This window comes from Diceros bicornis, chromosome 15, assembly GCF_020826845.1.
Source record: "Diceros bicornis minor isolate mBicDic1 chromosome 15, mDicBic1.mat.cur, whole genome shotgun sequence".
Lineage (NCBI taxonomy): Eukaryota > Metazoa > Chordata > Mammalia > Perissodactyla > Rhinocerotidae > Diceros > Diceros bicornis.
The window spans coordinates 14,604,345-14,621,963 of NC_080754.1; the positions used below are offsets into that span (position 1 = coordinate 14,604,345).

Below are 17,619 nucleotides of genomic sequence, written 5' to 3' on the forward strand. Positions count from 1 at the left end.
CCTGCCGCTCTCTCCTAAAAGCTCTGATTCTCTCACACCCTTTGTTTTTCACCAAGTTCTCTCTCCTAGGCCTTCAACTACCAATCACTAAGTCTTCTCTCAGGCAAATGGCCCATATATCTGCTAAGTAATTAAATTTTCACTAGTCCAGGCCCCAGCATGCAGGAGATTTTTCTCAATACATGTATTATTTGAGGAGTCATTTCCTGCATAGCTTCTAATCAGTTCCCCACAAGGACAAAGATCACCATCCCATGTACTAGAATTGCTTTATCTAACGTGCCTGAATCAATTGATCTATCTGTTCCAGGGACAAGAATTATATTTTATTCCTCTCCAGCACGGTACTCGGCACAATTAAGCACTCAAAAAATATTTGTTGAATAAACCAAAGAACAAATTTTGGGGTGTTTTTGTCATGAAAAGTACCCAGAGATGGACTCAACACCGATGAGATTCAATCTTTACCCCCAAGCGGCTTTCAGCCTAGGAGGACCAGCTGCCAAGGCCTTCAGAAGTGATAAAAATTTCAGACCAACTTAGGTCCAGTGGTTTCTCCCGAGGTCTAGTTTGCTCATACCAAATATTCAGTTACCACAGATAGCATGTCGGTTGTGTCTTCGTGGTCCTTAATTAAACAGATGAAATCTTTATACTATGTCAAAACTTTTCACTCCAAGAGTTCTTAGTACCCTAAGCTCTGTTTAATTTATAAAACTTGCTCTTAGTGTCTTTTGATTAAAAATAGCATTAAAAAGCTACATTCCTTGAATAAGTCAAACTGACGCACAACAGTTTCCCAATAGGATGGAAGTCTCCGGAACAAATCTGGCTGGTAGCTGAACAAGTTAATAGCTGCAGCTCTCAGCCCCTCCCCTCCTGTCCCGCTGGACAACTGTTACCTCAGGGCAGGGGGAAAGTGGTTTGGCAACTCCCGACAGATGGGCAGCTGACAGAATGGACCCTCTCAGGCCCCATCCCCGCTGCAGCTGTGTGCCGGCCTTGTCTACAGCCGGCTGTGTCCCCCAGAGGAGGGGGAGAATTGTGCAGCTGAGAAAGAGGCTCTCAGCGGGAGGGAGGTGGGCGGGCTTGACTGACACAGCAGAGGGCTGGCTTTTTGGATGGCTCTTAGCAACGGCCCTAGTTTGACCCTCCTCAGCCGGGAGAAAATCGAATCAGTGTACCATTCTCCCAGGCGCCATGCAGCATCAGCAACTGAAGGGCAAGGCGGCCTTCCTCCCTGCCTAATTACCTGCTCTTCCCATCTCAGGGTTCCTGCCTTTGCAAAGTGCTACCAGAGGGGGAAGAAACGACCATCACCCAGCCTCCTTGCTGCCTGAGGGTTCAGCCTTGATTGTGAGTCCTTGTACATCATCGCGTCTCATTGATGGGCGGGACTGAGAGGGGGGTTCCAGCCCCCCGGGACCGGCAGGGGCTTTATTCTAGAGCCACCGGCGCGTGGCTGCGCTTTTCTTTCCCGTTTGTAGGTGAGCCCCCAGTGGCTTCATTGGCTCCTTGGTTTAAACCACGCCCGGCTTTCTGCCCGCTTTGCCGCTGCTGGGCCAGGCCGCCCAGCCACATCCCAGCCGCGTTCGCAGGGAGCCGGGGCTGCTGCGCTATTGTGTGGATGCCGCACGTGTCCCCCCTTTCTTGCAGAGATGGCTAACAGGGGCCCGAGCTACGGCTTAAGCCGAGAGGTGCAGGAGAAGATCGAGCAGAAGTACGACGCGGACCTGGAGAACAAGCTGGTGGACTGGATCATCCTGCAGTGCGCCGAGGACATAGAGCACCCGCCCCCCGGCAGGGCCCATTTTCAGAAATGGTTGATGGACGGGACGGTAAGGCCGGCAACGATCTCAGTTGGGGGCGATGGGCCCGGAACCCCTCCAGCGCCTTGTCTGTCAACGTGCGGCTGCCGGAGGAGCTGCTGCTGTCAAGCCCCGTGTCTCCCGGGGAGGGCACGGGAATGCCTTTATTTCCTTGGAGTCGGGAGATCTGGGCTCCCCGCACAATTCCCAGCTATCTTAGAGGATTCTCCACCCATCCCAGACATCGCAGCTTCCTAATGAGTTGTTGGCAAATCCAGAGCCCCCTTTGCTCTTTCCAGTGAGAATAGAGATACTATTTCCTTGAGATCTCTCCAGCCTTCTTGGCGCAGCAGCTCACCTGGGGCCATTCCCCCCCCCCCCCCCCCCCCGCCCCGGGGAATAGGTTGGTTACATAGTAAAACAAAGGGAGAGGTGGAGGAGGAACTAACCATCTTGCATCCCTCTGGGAGCTATGCTCCCTGGGGGTGGTCAGTGTCTGTCTGTTGAATGGAAGGGTTCTCGTGAAACTGAAGAGAATCCTTATTTGATAACGGCCTTTCTGACTGGATGCTCCTGTGGTTTGGGGAATTGGGGATGGCAGGCTCTGCTGATTCAGAGCCCATCTTTTTCCGCAGGCTGTGATTTTTCTGTTACATAACTGCTATCACACACTTCTGTGGGGTTGGCCAGGACTTGGGTTATAGGTATCTGGGAAGAGGGTACCCAGTTCAGTTCTTTTACACATCACTGGCACATAGAGGATGAGTTATTGAAGCCTGATTCTGATCTGCCTTTTGGTAGAAGAAATACCTCTTTGGGAGCTATTAACTCATGCCTCCATTGAAAGTCTGGAATCACGGCCTCGTCACCACACATCGCTCTCTGTCCTTCACATCTTCCCCTCAGCTAGAGAAAGGAAGGGAGGAGCAAGGAGGGACGGGGATTCTCAGGCTCCTGGACTCCCTGCAGTCAGGAACTTTTGGGTTCAGTATGGGAATCTGGCCACCCAGCCTTTCTGGGGCACAAGATTGCCTGCGCCCATACCTGTGAGCTGTGCCCTGTGGGAGGCAGGATTAACTCTGCGTTAGTGATGGGTAAATGCAAAGTGAAACACTGATTTTGTCTCCCCATCTCCCTTCAGGTCCTGTGCAAGCTGATAAACAGTCTATACCCACCAGGACAAGAGCCCATTCCCAAGATCTCAGAGTCAAAGATGGCTTTTAAGCAGATGGAGCAAATCTCCCAGTTCCTAAAAGCTGCGGAGGTCTATGGCGTCAGGACCACTGACATTTTTCAGACGGTGGATCTATGGGAAGGTAGACAGCCCTCGTGCCTTTGCGATTGTTCTCCCCTTCCCCTGCCCTTTGCGCATCTCTTTGTGAAACCTGCTCCCAGTGCTCTTCCCTGTGCCTGTGGGGGTGTGTTTGTGCTGTGTGTGTGTATGTGGTGGGGCGGGAGCATCAGCTGTCATCCCAGGGGTGCTGTTAGCCTCCCTCTTTGTGGGTACCCTCCTCTAAGGGAACACACAGCCCAGGACACAGCAGGGATCTCAGCAAAGTAACACATAAACAGAAGCCTCCGTGGAGAGGAGGCTAAAATGGTTACATGGATGCCTTTCATTCCTGTTACCCCTCCCACAGGAACAAATGACAGCTACTGGCAGAGGGGGGAAGGGGGGCATGTGTGCGTCTGACTCACCAGCAGTGGGGCTTATAGACAAAGCCACCTGGTGCAATTTTGTCACTCAGTCTGAGAAATAAATAACACCCCAGCATTTTATTAAACTATTATCTGAGAGCTTGGTGACAATACCTTCCAGATATGTGTTCTGCTCAGAGAATGTGACAAATGATTTTTTTGTTCACATTTGTGAATTGACTTGCTTAAGAAATCTTACGAGGCATAATAATCAAGTCACACTTCTGGATATATTTAACAATCCACTATTATTGGGGAAAATGATGTGAATGGAGACATTGCTAGAGAATTTGGGACCTACGATCGTAGTGCTTAGTATCCCCCAGGGACTGAACTTGCATGCCCATCCGTGCAACTGGTCCACACAGGCCTGCGTGGGTACCGGGAGATGCAGACCAGTCCTGACAGGTCTGTCAGGTGGAGTCTTCTCCCTCATGCTCGTGGTCACTGGCTGTCATCAGTGGCCCAATACTTAGAGGCAGTGACTCAAATGGCTCTGCTGACAGCGAGAATGGGGTAACTCTCCTGTGATCGAGGACAATGGTATTTTAAGGGGTATTCAGATAGTGGCTGAAATAGATTTCTAGCAGAGGACCATTCTACTAAACAACTTATAAAGAAACAATTGCCTCCTTAATCCTCACGCCCCCCTGTGTCAGGCAGAGAGCTGACATTTCCTGTTTCCTTCAGAGATGAGTAGTTAAAATGCTGAGGTGCCAGTCAGTGTACCTTGTGTTTGCCATTACTTAGAAACTCAGATATCCAGAGCCTCAGGCCAGGCCACTGGACTTCCTGGACGCTTGCCTCCAAATCCCCATGTCTTGTCACAGCTGAGACTTGTTCCCTGCCTTTTAGATCAAAACTGTGATGATTTTCCCCGGCTAATAAAGATAGCTACTGCTTGCTGATATTTTCCCGTACACTAGGCGTGGTACAAGTGCTTTACTGCATAATGCCGATCAATGCTCCTAACAATCCGATGAGATAAGTGTTTTTAATTTCCCCATTTCGTAGGTGACGAAAGTGAAGCCTGCCCACGATTACTCGTGTGCATGATACGGCTGGCTAGTAATAGCAGAGCCAGGACTAAAGCCCGGACTCCCGGCTGCCAAAGGACAGGCCCTTAACCAGTCTGCCATGCTTTTGCCGGGAGGCTGTTCCCTTCCCCTGTACCATGCGTGTGCTGTTGAGTCATAACTGCGACTGATGAGGATGAAGAGGAGGAGGAGGAGGATTCAGGGCTCTGTGGGACAGAAGGCTAGAGCCCCTGCACTAGGGGTTTGTGTGAATGGAAGCGGCCCTGAAACGCCCCCCAAGTACAGGAAGTGTGTGGGAGGAAGGAACTGGAAGGTGGGTGGGAGGTGGGGATCCAGAGGGTGCTTTCCTGTCTTTATGTTACTGAGGATGTTTTACTTGCCTTTCCCCTTTTTTCAGAGACCAAGCAGGGAACTTTCCACCCAGGAGGTGCTGGCAGAGAGGGGGGCGGGGTGTAGCGAGTAATGGTCCCTGATAGACCTGATAGACAGAGCAAGTGGAGGTCTACACCACCTGCCCAGCCCTGGTGCTTCGGGAAGAGGAAGGTTGAGGGACATGAGTGTGACTGTGTTAGCCTGAGACAGGGTGATGGCCAGGTGGGCTCCAGGGCAGGCTAATACTCCTGGAAGAAGGGAACAAGGCAGACACTGAGGGCTCTCATCCTCAGGGCAGAAGAAGGATGGAGCTTTAAAGGAAATAAGGAAGGAGGCTCACTCCAAGGGTGCTGGGCTGACCTGCCCTAGGGAGGACATGCAATAGGTAGGGATAGCTGGCAATAGGAAAGCAGATGCTTGTGAGTGTCCAAATGGCCTCTAGAGGCCCCATGGCCTGGTGGCCCCATCCATGGAGGGGCAACTGAGGACTGAGCTGAGGTTCAGGGAGATTCATTCTAAGCATTGAAGGGGATTAACATCCCCCAGGATCACTGTCTGAGGCCCAGGCCAGAGCTGGTTACCATACAGTGGAGTGGGAGCTGGGAAGGTGGGTTGCTTGCAGCAGATAAAGGGGGAGGGGCGGTGGCCTTGGGCAAACCCAGCAGTGAGACCCAGAGAACAGCAGCCTGGACTGAGCGAGTGAGGCTGGGTTCTTTCTGCAGAGCTGGTTGTCGCTAATGAGTTTGGGGATGAGTAAGCCTGAATCAGAGGGAAACCGCAGGGCAGGGTTGGCGTGTGTCTGCGTGCACGTGAGGGTGTACATGTTTGTGTACACAGCTCTCGGACTAGCCGTTTGCTTAGCTTAGTCCCACATTCTCCCTACAATTCCACCCCGACTGTGGTTTTCTGTTCACCCGCATTCATTTCTGATCCCATGCACCAAGGATGCAGTGGCTGTGGCTGCTGTGGGCCCAGCCGTCCTTGCTTCTCTTCCTCCTCTGCAGGCATTTTATGCTCCACAGCTCTCAGTCCCCCGTCTCCCCTGCTCGGCATCTTCCCAAGTAGGGCTCTCCTTGCCACGGTTGCCCAGTGACTCCATGCCGCTTTTGTGTCGCAGATGAATCAAGCTGAGGGAGCCTGGGCTTGCAAATGCCTTCTCATTTAGGCCTCAGTTAGTTAGACAGGCAGAGGCCCCAGAAGTACCCACTATCCTGAAACCCCTTTTAGATGCAAGGTGAAATGTTGGGAATAGACTCCGGAGCATCCAGAATAAAAGATTCAGGGCTTTAAAAAGGAACCCAGGGTTGTGTGGTCCAGAAAACAACCCATCACAGGGGCAGTGTAGACAAAGTGACTGAAGTTCCTCTGGGAGGAAGCTGGGGGTGACCAGTCCTTTCAGTGATGGGGAAGAAGTGAGGGCCACTTATGGCAATGGAAGGGGACGGGGAGGTCTTTCTCTTGGATGAGAGAAGGTGAATGCCTGGCAGGTTACTTTCGGATTTGCCGTGGGTGCCAGGAAAGGCCAGAGGTGGGGCCGTCTCAGCTGTCTGTGACTAGGAGGAGAGGTACAGGAGGAGACTTCATCATTTCTGTGGAGGGAGAAGGAAGGAGAGAAAGGGAGGAGCCAGAAGAGGAGGTGTGTGTGCGTGCGTGCGTGCGTGCGTGTGTGTGTGTGTGTGTGTGTGTAAGAGAGAGAGAACACGTGAGAGCTAGTGTGTGTCCTGGTCAGAAAGACTGCAGAGAAAGCTTAACCTGGAAGGCAGTGGAGCGCAGGATCCTGAGTCAGAAATTAGACTGCCCGGGTCACACCTCTGCGCCACCACTTAGCAGTTAACTTTTCTAAGCTGCGATTTTCTCCGCTGTAAAATGGGGATAATAGTAACTATTTCACAAGATGGATATGGGGAGTAAATGAGATAGTGCATTAAAAGTGCTCAACCTATTGCCTGGCAATAGTAGAGCATAATAAATGCTGGCAGTGTAACAATTACTACAGTCATCGGCCGGTCTTTTTAAGACTAATAGAAAATGAGGGCAGCAGGAGCAAGGCTGGGAAGGCACATATTCTGTCTTGGAACAAATGGACAGAAGCTGATAGGGTTGCCTGGACGACCTCTGCCCTCTCGGTCATCTGTGGTCCCTTCACCTCATTGACCATTCTCCAATACAGAGGGGCTGGCTTTATGGGTCACCTTATTGACTTATTTCCACCTGGTGATCATTACTTTCTTGTTGTCTTTCCATCATATATTGCTTTGCCAATTCCAGACTCAGAAGATCTTAGTACAGCGGAAAGAGCATGAATTTTGGAGTCAGGTAGATGGGCTGAAACTCTTCTCTAGCTATATCCCAGCTGTGTGACCTTAGTCAAGCTGCTTAGCTTCTCAGAGCCTCAGTTCACTTCTCTGTCAGTAGGTCTAGCACCTCCTTCAGAGGGTTCTTGTAGGGATTAAATGTGTAAAAAGCCTAGCACAATTCCTGGCCAATAGACACCTAATAAATGTTGGCTTATTTCCCCCTACTAAATACTACAGTATATTACTATATATATAATACTAATATTATACATAATATGTTCATCTGCAGCTAACCTTTTTGGTCCCTTCACATAACCACGTGGCCAGCATTAGACATGTAGAATTCTAGAACGTCAGAGCAGGCAAGACTCAAAGATCAGTCAAATCTGATTACCCTTCTCAGTAGTCCTACTGACGAGGATCCGGGACACATGGCTTTGTCGTGCCTTCCTGGTTCCCCTCGTGGGTGAGTGGGAGTTAGGGAGGAGGTGTGGTTTACACCGGGGGTGGAGTGCCTGGAAGGTCCAAATATAGTCCCTGGGGAGGTGTCACTGTATGTGCCATTCCTCAACAGCAAGAGCGAGAGACATTTCACCCAGTTTGAGAGACGTTTTGGGATATTGTGAGGTACCAGGAGGGACTTGAGACGTCACAAATGCCAGCCGCTGGAAGCCTCCTTTTCTGTCAGAACAGCCTTCACAGCAGTTACTCCAAGTGCTGCTCATAATTGTGTTTGGTGGGTTTTTCCTTCAGCACCGTTCTCAAACGCCCGTGTGCATCAGAATCACCTGGTGGGCTTGTTAAAACGGATTGCTGGACCCCAGCCCCAGAGTTTCTGAGATATTAAGTCTGGGGCAGGGCCTAGGAATTTACATTTCTTACCAATTCATAGGTGATGCTACTTCTGCTGGTCTGGGAACCCCACTTTGAGAACCACTGCCCTGCAGAGTTTCTCCAGGGAGGCAAACAACAGAAATTCATAAAACCCACAGAGCAAGCCCAACCTACCCTCTGATGTTTCTCCCTTGATTGTAGCAATATTTTCTCTACCTTGAGTGGAGAATTGGGGACTATGCCTAAGTTATCATTCAGGGAAATAAGAAATGATTTCTTCATCCACTGATTGCTTTCTCTGTAAGTCCCAGAAAGTTGAAAAAGCCAGTATTCCAAGAGTTACGAGGATAAGTCAAAACTGATATAAAATGGAAGTAGCTCTGAACGGAAGAGTTTTGACTGTAAGGCTGATTTTTAGTATTGAAAGTAGAGTGTCCAACCTGACTTTACCCACCCACGTGACTTCTCTCTGGCCTTTTTTCTTTCTCTTTACACTTCTATTTATTTTTTTCTTTCCAAAGACATGCATAAGATCTCATGAAGGTATAAAAAAATTTCAGAGGGGCCGGCCTGGTGGTGTAGTGGTTGAGTTTGCATGCTCCACTTCGGTGGCCTGGAGTTTGCAGGTTCAAGTCCCGGGCATGGACCTACACACCGCTCATCAGGCCATGCTGTGGCAGCATCCCATGTACCAAAAAAAAAAAAAAAAAAAAAAAAAAGAAGAGGAAGATGGGCACAGATTTTAGCTCAGGGAGAATCTTCCTCAGCAAAAAGAGGGGGATTGGCAACGGATGTTGGCTCAGGGCCAATCTTCCTAAAAAAAAAAAAAGAAAAGAAAAAAATTTAAGAGAACAAAATCCTTGTTCATGTATCTTTATGGTAATAGTACTCAAACTTTATGGCATTAAGACTCTTTGGGTTGGGGTGGGGGGGTCCTTACAATGACCCCCCTTGATCCCTCTCCCCAGAGATGATCATTTAGTGGTTTGGAGTGCAAGATCACACCTGGGGAAACATTGCTCTGTGATAATACAGGAAACAGGGCATACTCTATTGGCAAGTAAAAGTGTAAGTTGCTATCTGTGACTCTTTCTGAAAGGTTTGCTAGGTGAGACAAGGAAAGCTACTATGCCACCATCTCTTTTTACAACTTCTAATGTTAGCCTCCTTCCATGATAGGGGGCTGGAAGAGTCCAGGTAGCCTGATGAAAATTCTGAACTGTTAGTGTAAATTTGGCCTCTCCCCTTTCAGTTCCCTTCTTATGGCCAGTGGTCCCACTTTTAGATCACCACCAGGACTCAGTCTCCTTTCTCCTCTCCTGGCATCTAGAAAATTCCCAGCATTTAGTTGGTACTTCTTTTAGGACCGTTCTTTTTTTCTTGGAAGAATAACCTTGAGCAGTGGTTTTCAGGCTGTCTTGCCAAAGTATCTAGGGATAGCTTTCAGGGAGCAAAGAGATTCCAAGTTGCCAGGGCTCTGAGCTGGCTCCCAGCTTGGATCAGAGCCCTTGTAATGACTGATTTTACTATTTGACTTTGTGGAAGATCTCTTTGAGGGAAGGAGTTGTATCTTAACAAATATCATTTAGTACTTCCATGTCCCAGACATTGTGATGTTTTTAAAGATTGAAAACCAAAGCATTGAAGCAGTGCTTGCCCACCTATCTGGCTGTATCAGAATCATCTCAGGAGGTTGCTCCAGGATCTGAATTTCTAAGATTCTCAGGTAGTTCTGATGATCCGTCTGGTTTGGGAGGCACCAGATGAGACCCATGTTTCTCAAACTTGCCTGGTGGCATAAATCACCTGGGGAGCTTGTTAAAAATATAAACTCCCAGGCCCTACCTCAGGCTTGCCGAATTAGTCTCTCAGGAGAATGACCTCAAAATTCATATTTTTGAAGAGATGCCCCAACCCATCCCATAAATAGTCCAAGAAGCTTGGGAAACCCTGCTCTGAAGCAGGCTGTCTTCTAGGCAGATGGTACACTTGGGTGGGATAGGAGCAGTTTAACTTAAGTTGCGTTAACCTGACACACTTCTCAGATCTTCCTCACCCGCATTGCTCATTCAGATGTTTCAATTTTTGACCTCCAGTTACAGGACTGAGCCTCCACAAATGGCCCCCTTCCACCAACAGCACTTAATCTGGGCTTCCGATCCTGCAAAAGAAGTGAGGCTAGAAAGAGGCCCTCTTGCCGTTTCGTCAGCCCAAGTGGGCTGGAATTCCTAAAACTAACTAGACACGTGAAGAAAACAAGCTAGATGTGAACTGGTTACAGAGGCAAATTTCTGTTCAGAAGGTTATTTAGAGTCTTGATGACAATTAACTTGATCTGCACACGGATGGGGAACTCTAGGCCCCAACTGCTTTTTCTTGCTTTAATCTTACTTGGGTTGGGACCTGGAGAAATTATTCCAGACAAAAACGCTCAAAGACTTACGGCCATTTGGGGTTGGTGCTCTTGACCTTGTGGCCCCCAAGAACTGTGCCCCTGTTTTATCTCCCTAGTGCATTCCCTCTGGCCTTGCATCGAAGCAGCCATCACCATCCCTTGTATCACCCCTGATCACTGAGGAAAGTGCCTCCCCGACCAGCCTGCGATGGGGACCCATGGGAGATGACTCTGCGGGCTTTTTGTTCAGACACCTGAGCTAGAGCCAAGCTCTGGTTTACTTGTTGGGTGACTCGGGCATGTTGATTAACCTCCCTGAATTAATCTTCCATCCATACATTGGGAGGAATAATATCAATTCTATGGGGTCGACGTCATGTATAATGAAGTGTCTAGCCTCTAATTTATATCAAATCTCTTGTCTCGGGAACTTTCTCAAGGAAAATTTTTGTTTTGTCAAGACAAAAAATTTGTTCCTGGCAAATAATGCCTCCTTCTCCAGCATCTTCTGCCCCAGTCATGTAATCGCTTCCTTTTCCACTGTCTGGGATGAGGGCGGGTGATATTTATAGTTCTGGGTTCCTGGATATCTTCCCTTGCCCCCAACTTAGTTCGCTCCCTCCTTTCTGGGTTCATGTGGTATATACGTGAGCTAACTACTTGGGAAGGAGGCTGGGCCTATGGTTTAACAGCACTGCTTCTGCACCCACGGCTCCAGGGTAGTTTCTGTGGCTGAGCTCCATGTGTGCCAGGCTCCACATTTCCCCAGATCCTGGACATGCCAGATTCCCTCTTTCCAACCACCAGAAACAGATTTCCTATGCACAATTTGTACAGAGTAGACATGAGAGATATACCCTAACCTTCTAAGCCTTCCTGGGCTTAATCATTTCCCCAGGTTCTCTTTCACAACTCACTTCTTAAGAGCAAACCTTCTCCCTATCTCTTCCAGAGTGATGCTTCAGAATGTCATCACTACAGTTCTATTAAAAAAAAAAAAGATCCCTTTATAGAGTGACAATTGCAGAAATGCCTTTCATCTGTGGAAGAGAAGAGTTGTTCTACCAACCACCTCTGTATTTCCTCTCTCTTAATTCTCCGTATTCCTTGTGCCCTCCCCCTTCCACATGCTGCCCAGATACTCCATTCTGCACCACGCCGGCTGTCCCTTGAGTCTGGGGGGCTCTCCACTGAGAGCATTTCATCCTTGTATCCATCAGCCAATCCCACAGGGCCTCAGCCTCCAGGAAATGGCCCTGTGGTTAATGGAATGGAGGAGAGAGGTGAGGGAAGAAGGCTCTGCTCTCTCTCTGTCCTCTTTGAATAAATGGAGATCCTGAACTGGACTTCCTCTGTGGGCCTTAATTATTTATTTTGTTAGAGTTATGCTCCATTCTCACTTTCTGTCCATCTTTCCCCCGTAATTCTGTATTCCCCAGGGACTGAGCTGCAGCAGCCGAGCTGGAGAGACCACAGATGGTTCACTCAGTCTGAAGAGGGCCTTTTAATATTTGCCCTTAGTTGTCACAGCTCCCCACCAGGCTGAATGCAGCCCTCCTTTGTAACCCTGGGCCCTTGGCCTTTGCACTCCACACTTGGGCCATGCATGGACCTGCGATGGGCTGTGAATTGCAGGACTAACCACGCAGTAGATCTTTCCCAGTCCAGGACACATCGGTCAACTGGAAGGGAGGAAAGGAGGAGGGCTGGGAGGAGCAGGCTGACTTGTGGGGGCCACTTGCCTTCTCCGTGGGTTAAGGGTCACCGGGCTCCTCAGGTAACAAGGCTCCGCTTCCAACTGTGCGAGGGGCACCACACATCTCTCTCTCTCTCTCTCTCTCTCTCTCTCACTCTCCTCTCTCTCACACACAAGCCAGTTAAGTATTGTCTCCATTTAGCTCCTTTCAAGCAGCACAAAATCAAGGGCCCATCCTTTGCGTCACATCGAGTACTTTCTGTGTTGATTTGCTTTTCTTCATTTGCCAGGCCTCCAGCTCAAATAGCCAAATGGATACTCAATTTAATGCACATGGGTGATTTTAGACCCTTCTAACCGGGATAAAGTGAGAGAGAGAAGCCAGCTGGGGTTTGGCACAGTTAATCCATCCAACCAGCTTCTCTCCAGTTTCCTTTTCTCTTTCCAGTCCTGAGGGAATTCTTCCTCTGCAGACCACCTTGCCAGCCTCCCCTCAGGGCCTCCCCTGACCACAGCCTCTAGAACCCCCAAGGCCAGGCCTCTGCTCAGGGCAGGGCATCTGAGCTGGTAAGTGTTGGAATGTTTCATTCAGATGGCCACTCTGAATGGATGAGAGACTGGGCATCTCGGGTGTGTACCATATAGAGAGGAATTAGCCAGTGTTAATTCTTTGTTCCTGTCTGAGGAGTTTGGCCATGGTTGTCTTCAGGCCACTTGCAGAAGTATTTGTTGTTCTCTCCCTTGAATGTGATCACCTACAGCCTTCTATCAGAACTTCCTTCCCAGAGGGCCATCCCCATCCTTTAGATTTCTTGGCCCTGATGCACGTTTGGCTTTAATCTCTTCATTGGCTTCCAGGGAAAGACATGGCAGCCGTGCAGAGGACCCTGATGGCTCTAGGCAGCGTTGCAGTCACCAAGGATGACGGCTGCTACCGGGGAGAGCCCTCCTGGTTTCACAGGTAAAAACCCCTTCCGGGCCCCCTGGAGGAGAGGATGACTTTAACAAGAGGGGCACTTGCAGTCTTGTGGCTCCCCAGAGGCTATTTCGACACACAGCTGCTAGCAGCAAGCACTCCTGGCCCCACAGCTCAGTCCCCCAGAGCAAGGAAAGACCGAGGCTGCTGTTCAGGCCAACATTCCACCCAGGGCAGAAATGGTTGGGCATTTCTGACTAGATTCTTGGGTCCTCCAGCTCGGCCCAGGTTCTATGTCTCCTGAGACTGAGCAGGACTGAATGGCTTTTCTCAGAGGTGGCTTGATGTCTGAACTTGGTTTTATTGTGACCCAAGTAACTCTGAATCTACTTGTTATTCATTTATTTTTGCACTTAATGATGAGAAAATATGTCCTATTTGCCTGGGACAGTCCTGGTTAATGCCTGCTGTCCCAGTGTATTTATTAATAGCACTCCCTTTCATTCTCAGAAGTAACCTGGTCTGGTTAATAAAGTATATGGTTGTGTCAGTAAAGGGCCTTTTCCTAAAGAGATTTGTGTTGTTGTTGTTGTATTCAGGGTGAGGGTAGCAAGCGCACCTACACCCCACCCAGTAGCTCAGGCGGAGATGAAAAGAAGAGAGTACGTGCAGCAGATATTTGACTCTTCATTTCCCTAACCCCTTTTCCTCTTCTTGATAGTTATAAAAAGGCACCAGCTTCTGTCATTTTAAATGAACCTGATCTCAAATCCTCCTAGATGTTGGCCAGTTTAGTTGCAGAGTTATTAGTGACCTATTGTGGTCTATTTGGCCCACAAACAAATTAGAAATGTCCCCTCCTTAACTCTTGGGCCCTCACTCTAAAATGGAACATTAATCCTTGGCCCTTTACAGGGAAGAGTGGAATGGGATTAATGACATGCTTTGTAAGAAGGACTGATTTTAATTTTCACAAGGGCTTGAGAGAACTGTGAGAGAGAGGGTGACAAGAAAGCTAACTGGGAGTCAAGTCCCCAGAGAGGCATCCACTGATTCTTTGGTGGAAATCCTAGAGAACCATCTGGGCTTCTAAGGAGTAGAGAGTTCATGTATCATGGTAGGGCCTACTTGTGGTAGGGCAGTAGCCCAGGGTAGGGCCATAGCCAAGGGTAGGGCCATAGCTCAGGGTAGGACCATAGCCCAGGGTAGGGCCATAGCCCAGGGCAGGGCCATAGCGTAGGGTAGGGCCATTGCTCAGGATAGGGCCATAGCTCAGGATAGGGCCATAGCCCGGGGTAGGGCCATAGCTCGGGGTAGGGCCATAGCTCAGGGTAGGGCCAGAGCCCAGGGTAGGGCCAGAGCCCAGAGTAGGGCCATACCTCAGGGGAGGACCATAGCCCAGGGTGCGTTCATGGCAGGACTGTAGTTCAGTAGAGGGCCTACTCTTCTATTTGGTGTCCTCTGGTAGACCCTGTCTAACTGCATATCTTGGGAAGAGTTTGATAACTGTCAGAATGACATTATCCCATCTCACTCCCTCTGCCCAGGAAAGCCCAGCAGAATCGGAGAGGATTTTCAGAGGAGCAGCTTCGCCAGGGACAGAACGTCATAGGCCTGCAGATGGGCAGCAACAAGGGAGCCTCCCAGGCAGGCATGACCGGGTACGGGATGCCCAGGCAGATCATGTGAGACGCCGCATCTCGCCCCCATCCAGAGGACAAATGTTCCACACCACCGTCTCAATGATAAAGAAATAGGTAGTCACCTTCTGACCTTCTCCTCTTTCTCCAAGCCTCTCGTCCCTGGTTTTTGCGAGTGCTGCATTTCTGCTCAGAATCCACGTTGCCTATGCTGCCACCTTCTGTTCCTGTAGAACTATGCAAAGACTCCGCTTCCCTCCTCTTTCTCAGCTCCTTCTTGGCCCCAAAGTCTCCGTTTGTCTGATTATTTATTTATTTATTTGCCAGAAATGCCCCTCCTCAACTTATAGAACTCACCTAATAAACAAACTAGTCTTGTGTCTTAAATTGTGTAGTTCGTTCTTTGTCTTAGGGTCTTTGCAGGCAGGGCTGGTTTTCATTTCATTCAAGAGGCCAGCACTGTGGAATTAAGCTTAAGCTGTGGCTGTAGAAATATAGGTTAGCCGTGAGGAAGCCCTTACAAGGTTGTTTATATTGGCAATTCCAGTAGAAAGTTTAGGAATAGTTTTGCCCTTTCTGAGAGCCTAAAGCCATGAGCTCAAGAACAAGGTCTTTGAACCCAACATGTTTTTTCTTTTTGGTGAGGAAGATTGGCCCTGAGCTAACATCTATTGCTAACATTCCTCTTTTTGCTTGAGGAAGATTGTCCCTGAGCCAACATCCATGCCAGTCCTCCTCTATTTTGTACGTGGGACACCGCCACAGCATGGCTTGACGAGTGGTGTATAGGTCTTTGCCAGGGATCCAAACCCACAAACCCCAGGCCACCAAAGCGGGGCACATGAACTTAACCACTATTCCACCAGGTCAGTTCCAACCCCTACATATTTTTTGAGTACTACCTTGTGCTTATGATGCTAAACTCTGTTCAGCACACAGGAACAAGCAAACCAAAGCCAATCCTTAAGGAGCTCTTGTTAGGATGTCCAGGAAGTTTCTGATGGATGGGTGGTTTTATCGAATGGACAAAGGATGAACGGTTGAGGGAAAAAGCAGTTTTCACTTCTCTAACAATAATCTTCCCCCTACAGGCCAGACCCTGGGTCTGATGCCAACATTTATACAGTTTTTTCATCAGCCAGGAGTTATAAGCAATGTAGGTTGCTCTTTTACAATCATTTATAGGGTTTAAACCCCTAAAACTCTTGGATATTGCGTAAGACTGAGATCTAGCTAAGATGGGATAGGTTTTAAAGATTTTCTCATCTATAGAAAAATTAAGAAAGCAAATAAGCCTGGGGACCACCAATTCATCTCATTCTTTCCTACCAGTAGAAATAACAAAGAAAGTGATGCATTTAGTAAGAAAAGAAATAAGGTCTTTTATCACTATAATGAGTTGTTAATTAACAAGAAAAGGTAAAATAAATGAAACTTTTGCAGCTCTAGGATACCCATGAAGGGGTGGGACGGCAGGGCTGCTGAGGGGGCAGAATCCTGGGTTCCCACTCCTGCTTCAACAAGAGTGTCGCTGATCTTATCTATACAGGATTCAGCATAAGATTTTAAAAGACTTAATATTAAAAAAAAAACAAAAAACGCAGGAATAAAGGATTACACTAAAGGAAATTAGCCCGGCATCATCTCAAGGACCTACTGTATCCCCCAGGGGTCCTAGTGACCCTCTGACAACCACTGGTGAATTGTCCACTCCTGGAAAGATGTCACATGAACATGGCAGCTCAATTCCTTCCTCAAACCTTATGTTGGAGTTGCCACAACAGTAAGAGAGGTAGGTTGGCGGATCCCAACAAATGAAATGACACTGGGAGGAAATTCCTGTGTTAGGTCCCTGTTTGGGATTAGGAGTCGGGGACGTGGGAAATGGCCTCCATCAGCAGGGGATAGTTTTGGCAGAGAGCTTTCAGGCTATGCCTAGTCTGTTCCCATATTGCCCTGGCTCCACCACTGCTGTGCCAGAGACACTAAGAGGCAGAAAAACAGAAAAAATCAGCTCAGAGCCAGAAAGAAGTAGTCTGCCAAACCTAGGGCAGTCTAGAGCCCAGCCGCAGTGAGGAGCAGGTAATGAGAACACTGGGGGCCGTGCCAGCACCTGGGCACTTCCTGCTCCCAACACGATCCCACCCACCCCCTCAGGTTCCCACCCCTTCAGTCCCATCAGATGATTACAGCCTGGAGATGAGGCTCTTGAAAAATGGGAGGCAATTTGCATTTGCAGTCAAGGTAGCAGAAAACCTCAGGGAAATACAAGCTCAGGCAGCAAGTGGAAGACCCCTGAGGAGTGTGAGTACCACTGTCACCAAGAGACACACTGGGCCATCCTTACCAGATGAAGTAGGATTTACAGACCAGACAGAAGAATCATTTAAAATTAGCCTAATAAATATACTAAAAATGATAAGGGAAAATTTTGGAAACATAAAGTAATAATCCACTATGAAGAAAAAAATCAACTAGAGATCTGGAACATAAAAAATAAGATAAATGAAATAAAGATTGATAGTAGAATGGGTAAAAAGAATGAATTTATAAATTGGAATACCAACACAAGGCACTCTGTAAAAAGGATAGGCACAAATAGATGGTAAATACAAAAGAAATGTCAGGTGATATGGGTCAAAAATCATATAATTGAAATCTCAGAAGGAAAGGAAAAACGTCAACGTAGTGGAGGAAAGAATTTAAGAAATAATTTTGAGAATTTCCCAGAATTAAAATAAAAGACCTAAGAATTTAGCTGTTTTTTTTGTTTTTTGTTTTTTTTCTTTTGCTGAGAAAGGTTCGCTCTAAGCTAACATCCGTTGCCAATTCCTCTTGTTTTGCTTGGGGAAGATTAGCCCTGAGCTAACATCTGTGCCAGTCTTCCTTTATTTTGTAAATGGGTCACCACCACAGCGTAGCTGAG

General features: G+C 48.4%; 1 protein-coding gene across 1 annotated transcript; it reads left to right on the forward strand.

The window, feature by feature from the left end:
• Nucleotides 1–1,173: 1,173 nt before the first annotated feature.
• Nucleotides 1,174–14,812, forward strand: TAGLN3 (transgelin 3). The gene is made up of 5 exons (XM_058555773.1): nucleotides 1,174–1,356; nucleotides 1,657–1,838; nucleotides 2,950–3,124; nucleotides 12,996–13,098; nucleotides 14,601–14,812. Exons 2-5 carry the CDS (start codon nucleotides 1,659–1,661, stop codon nucleotides 14,740–14,742), a joined length of 600 nt encoding a protein of 199 aa, XP_058411756.1. The 5' UTR covers nucleotides 1,174–1,356; nucleotides 1,657–1,658; the 3' UTR covers nucleotides 14,743–14,812.
• The last annotated feature ends 2,807 nt before the right edge of the window (nucleotides 14,813–17,619 follow it).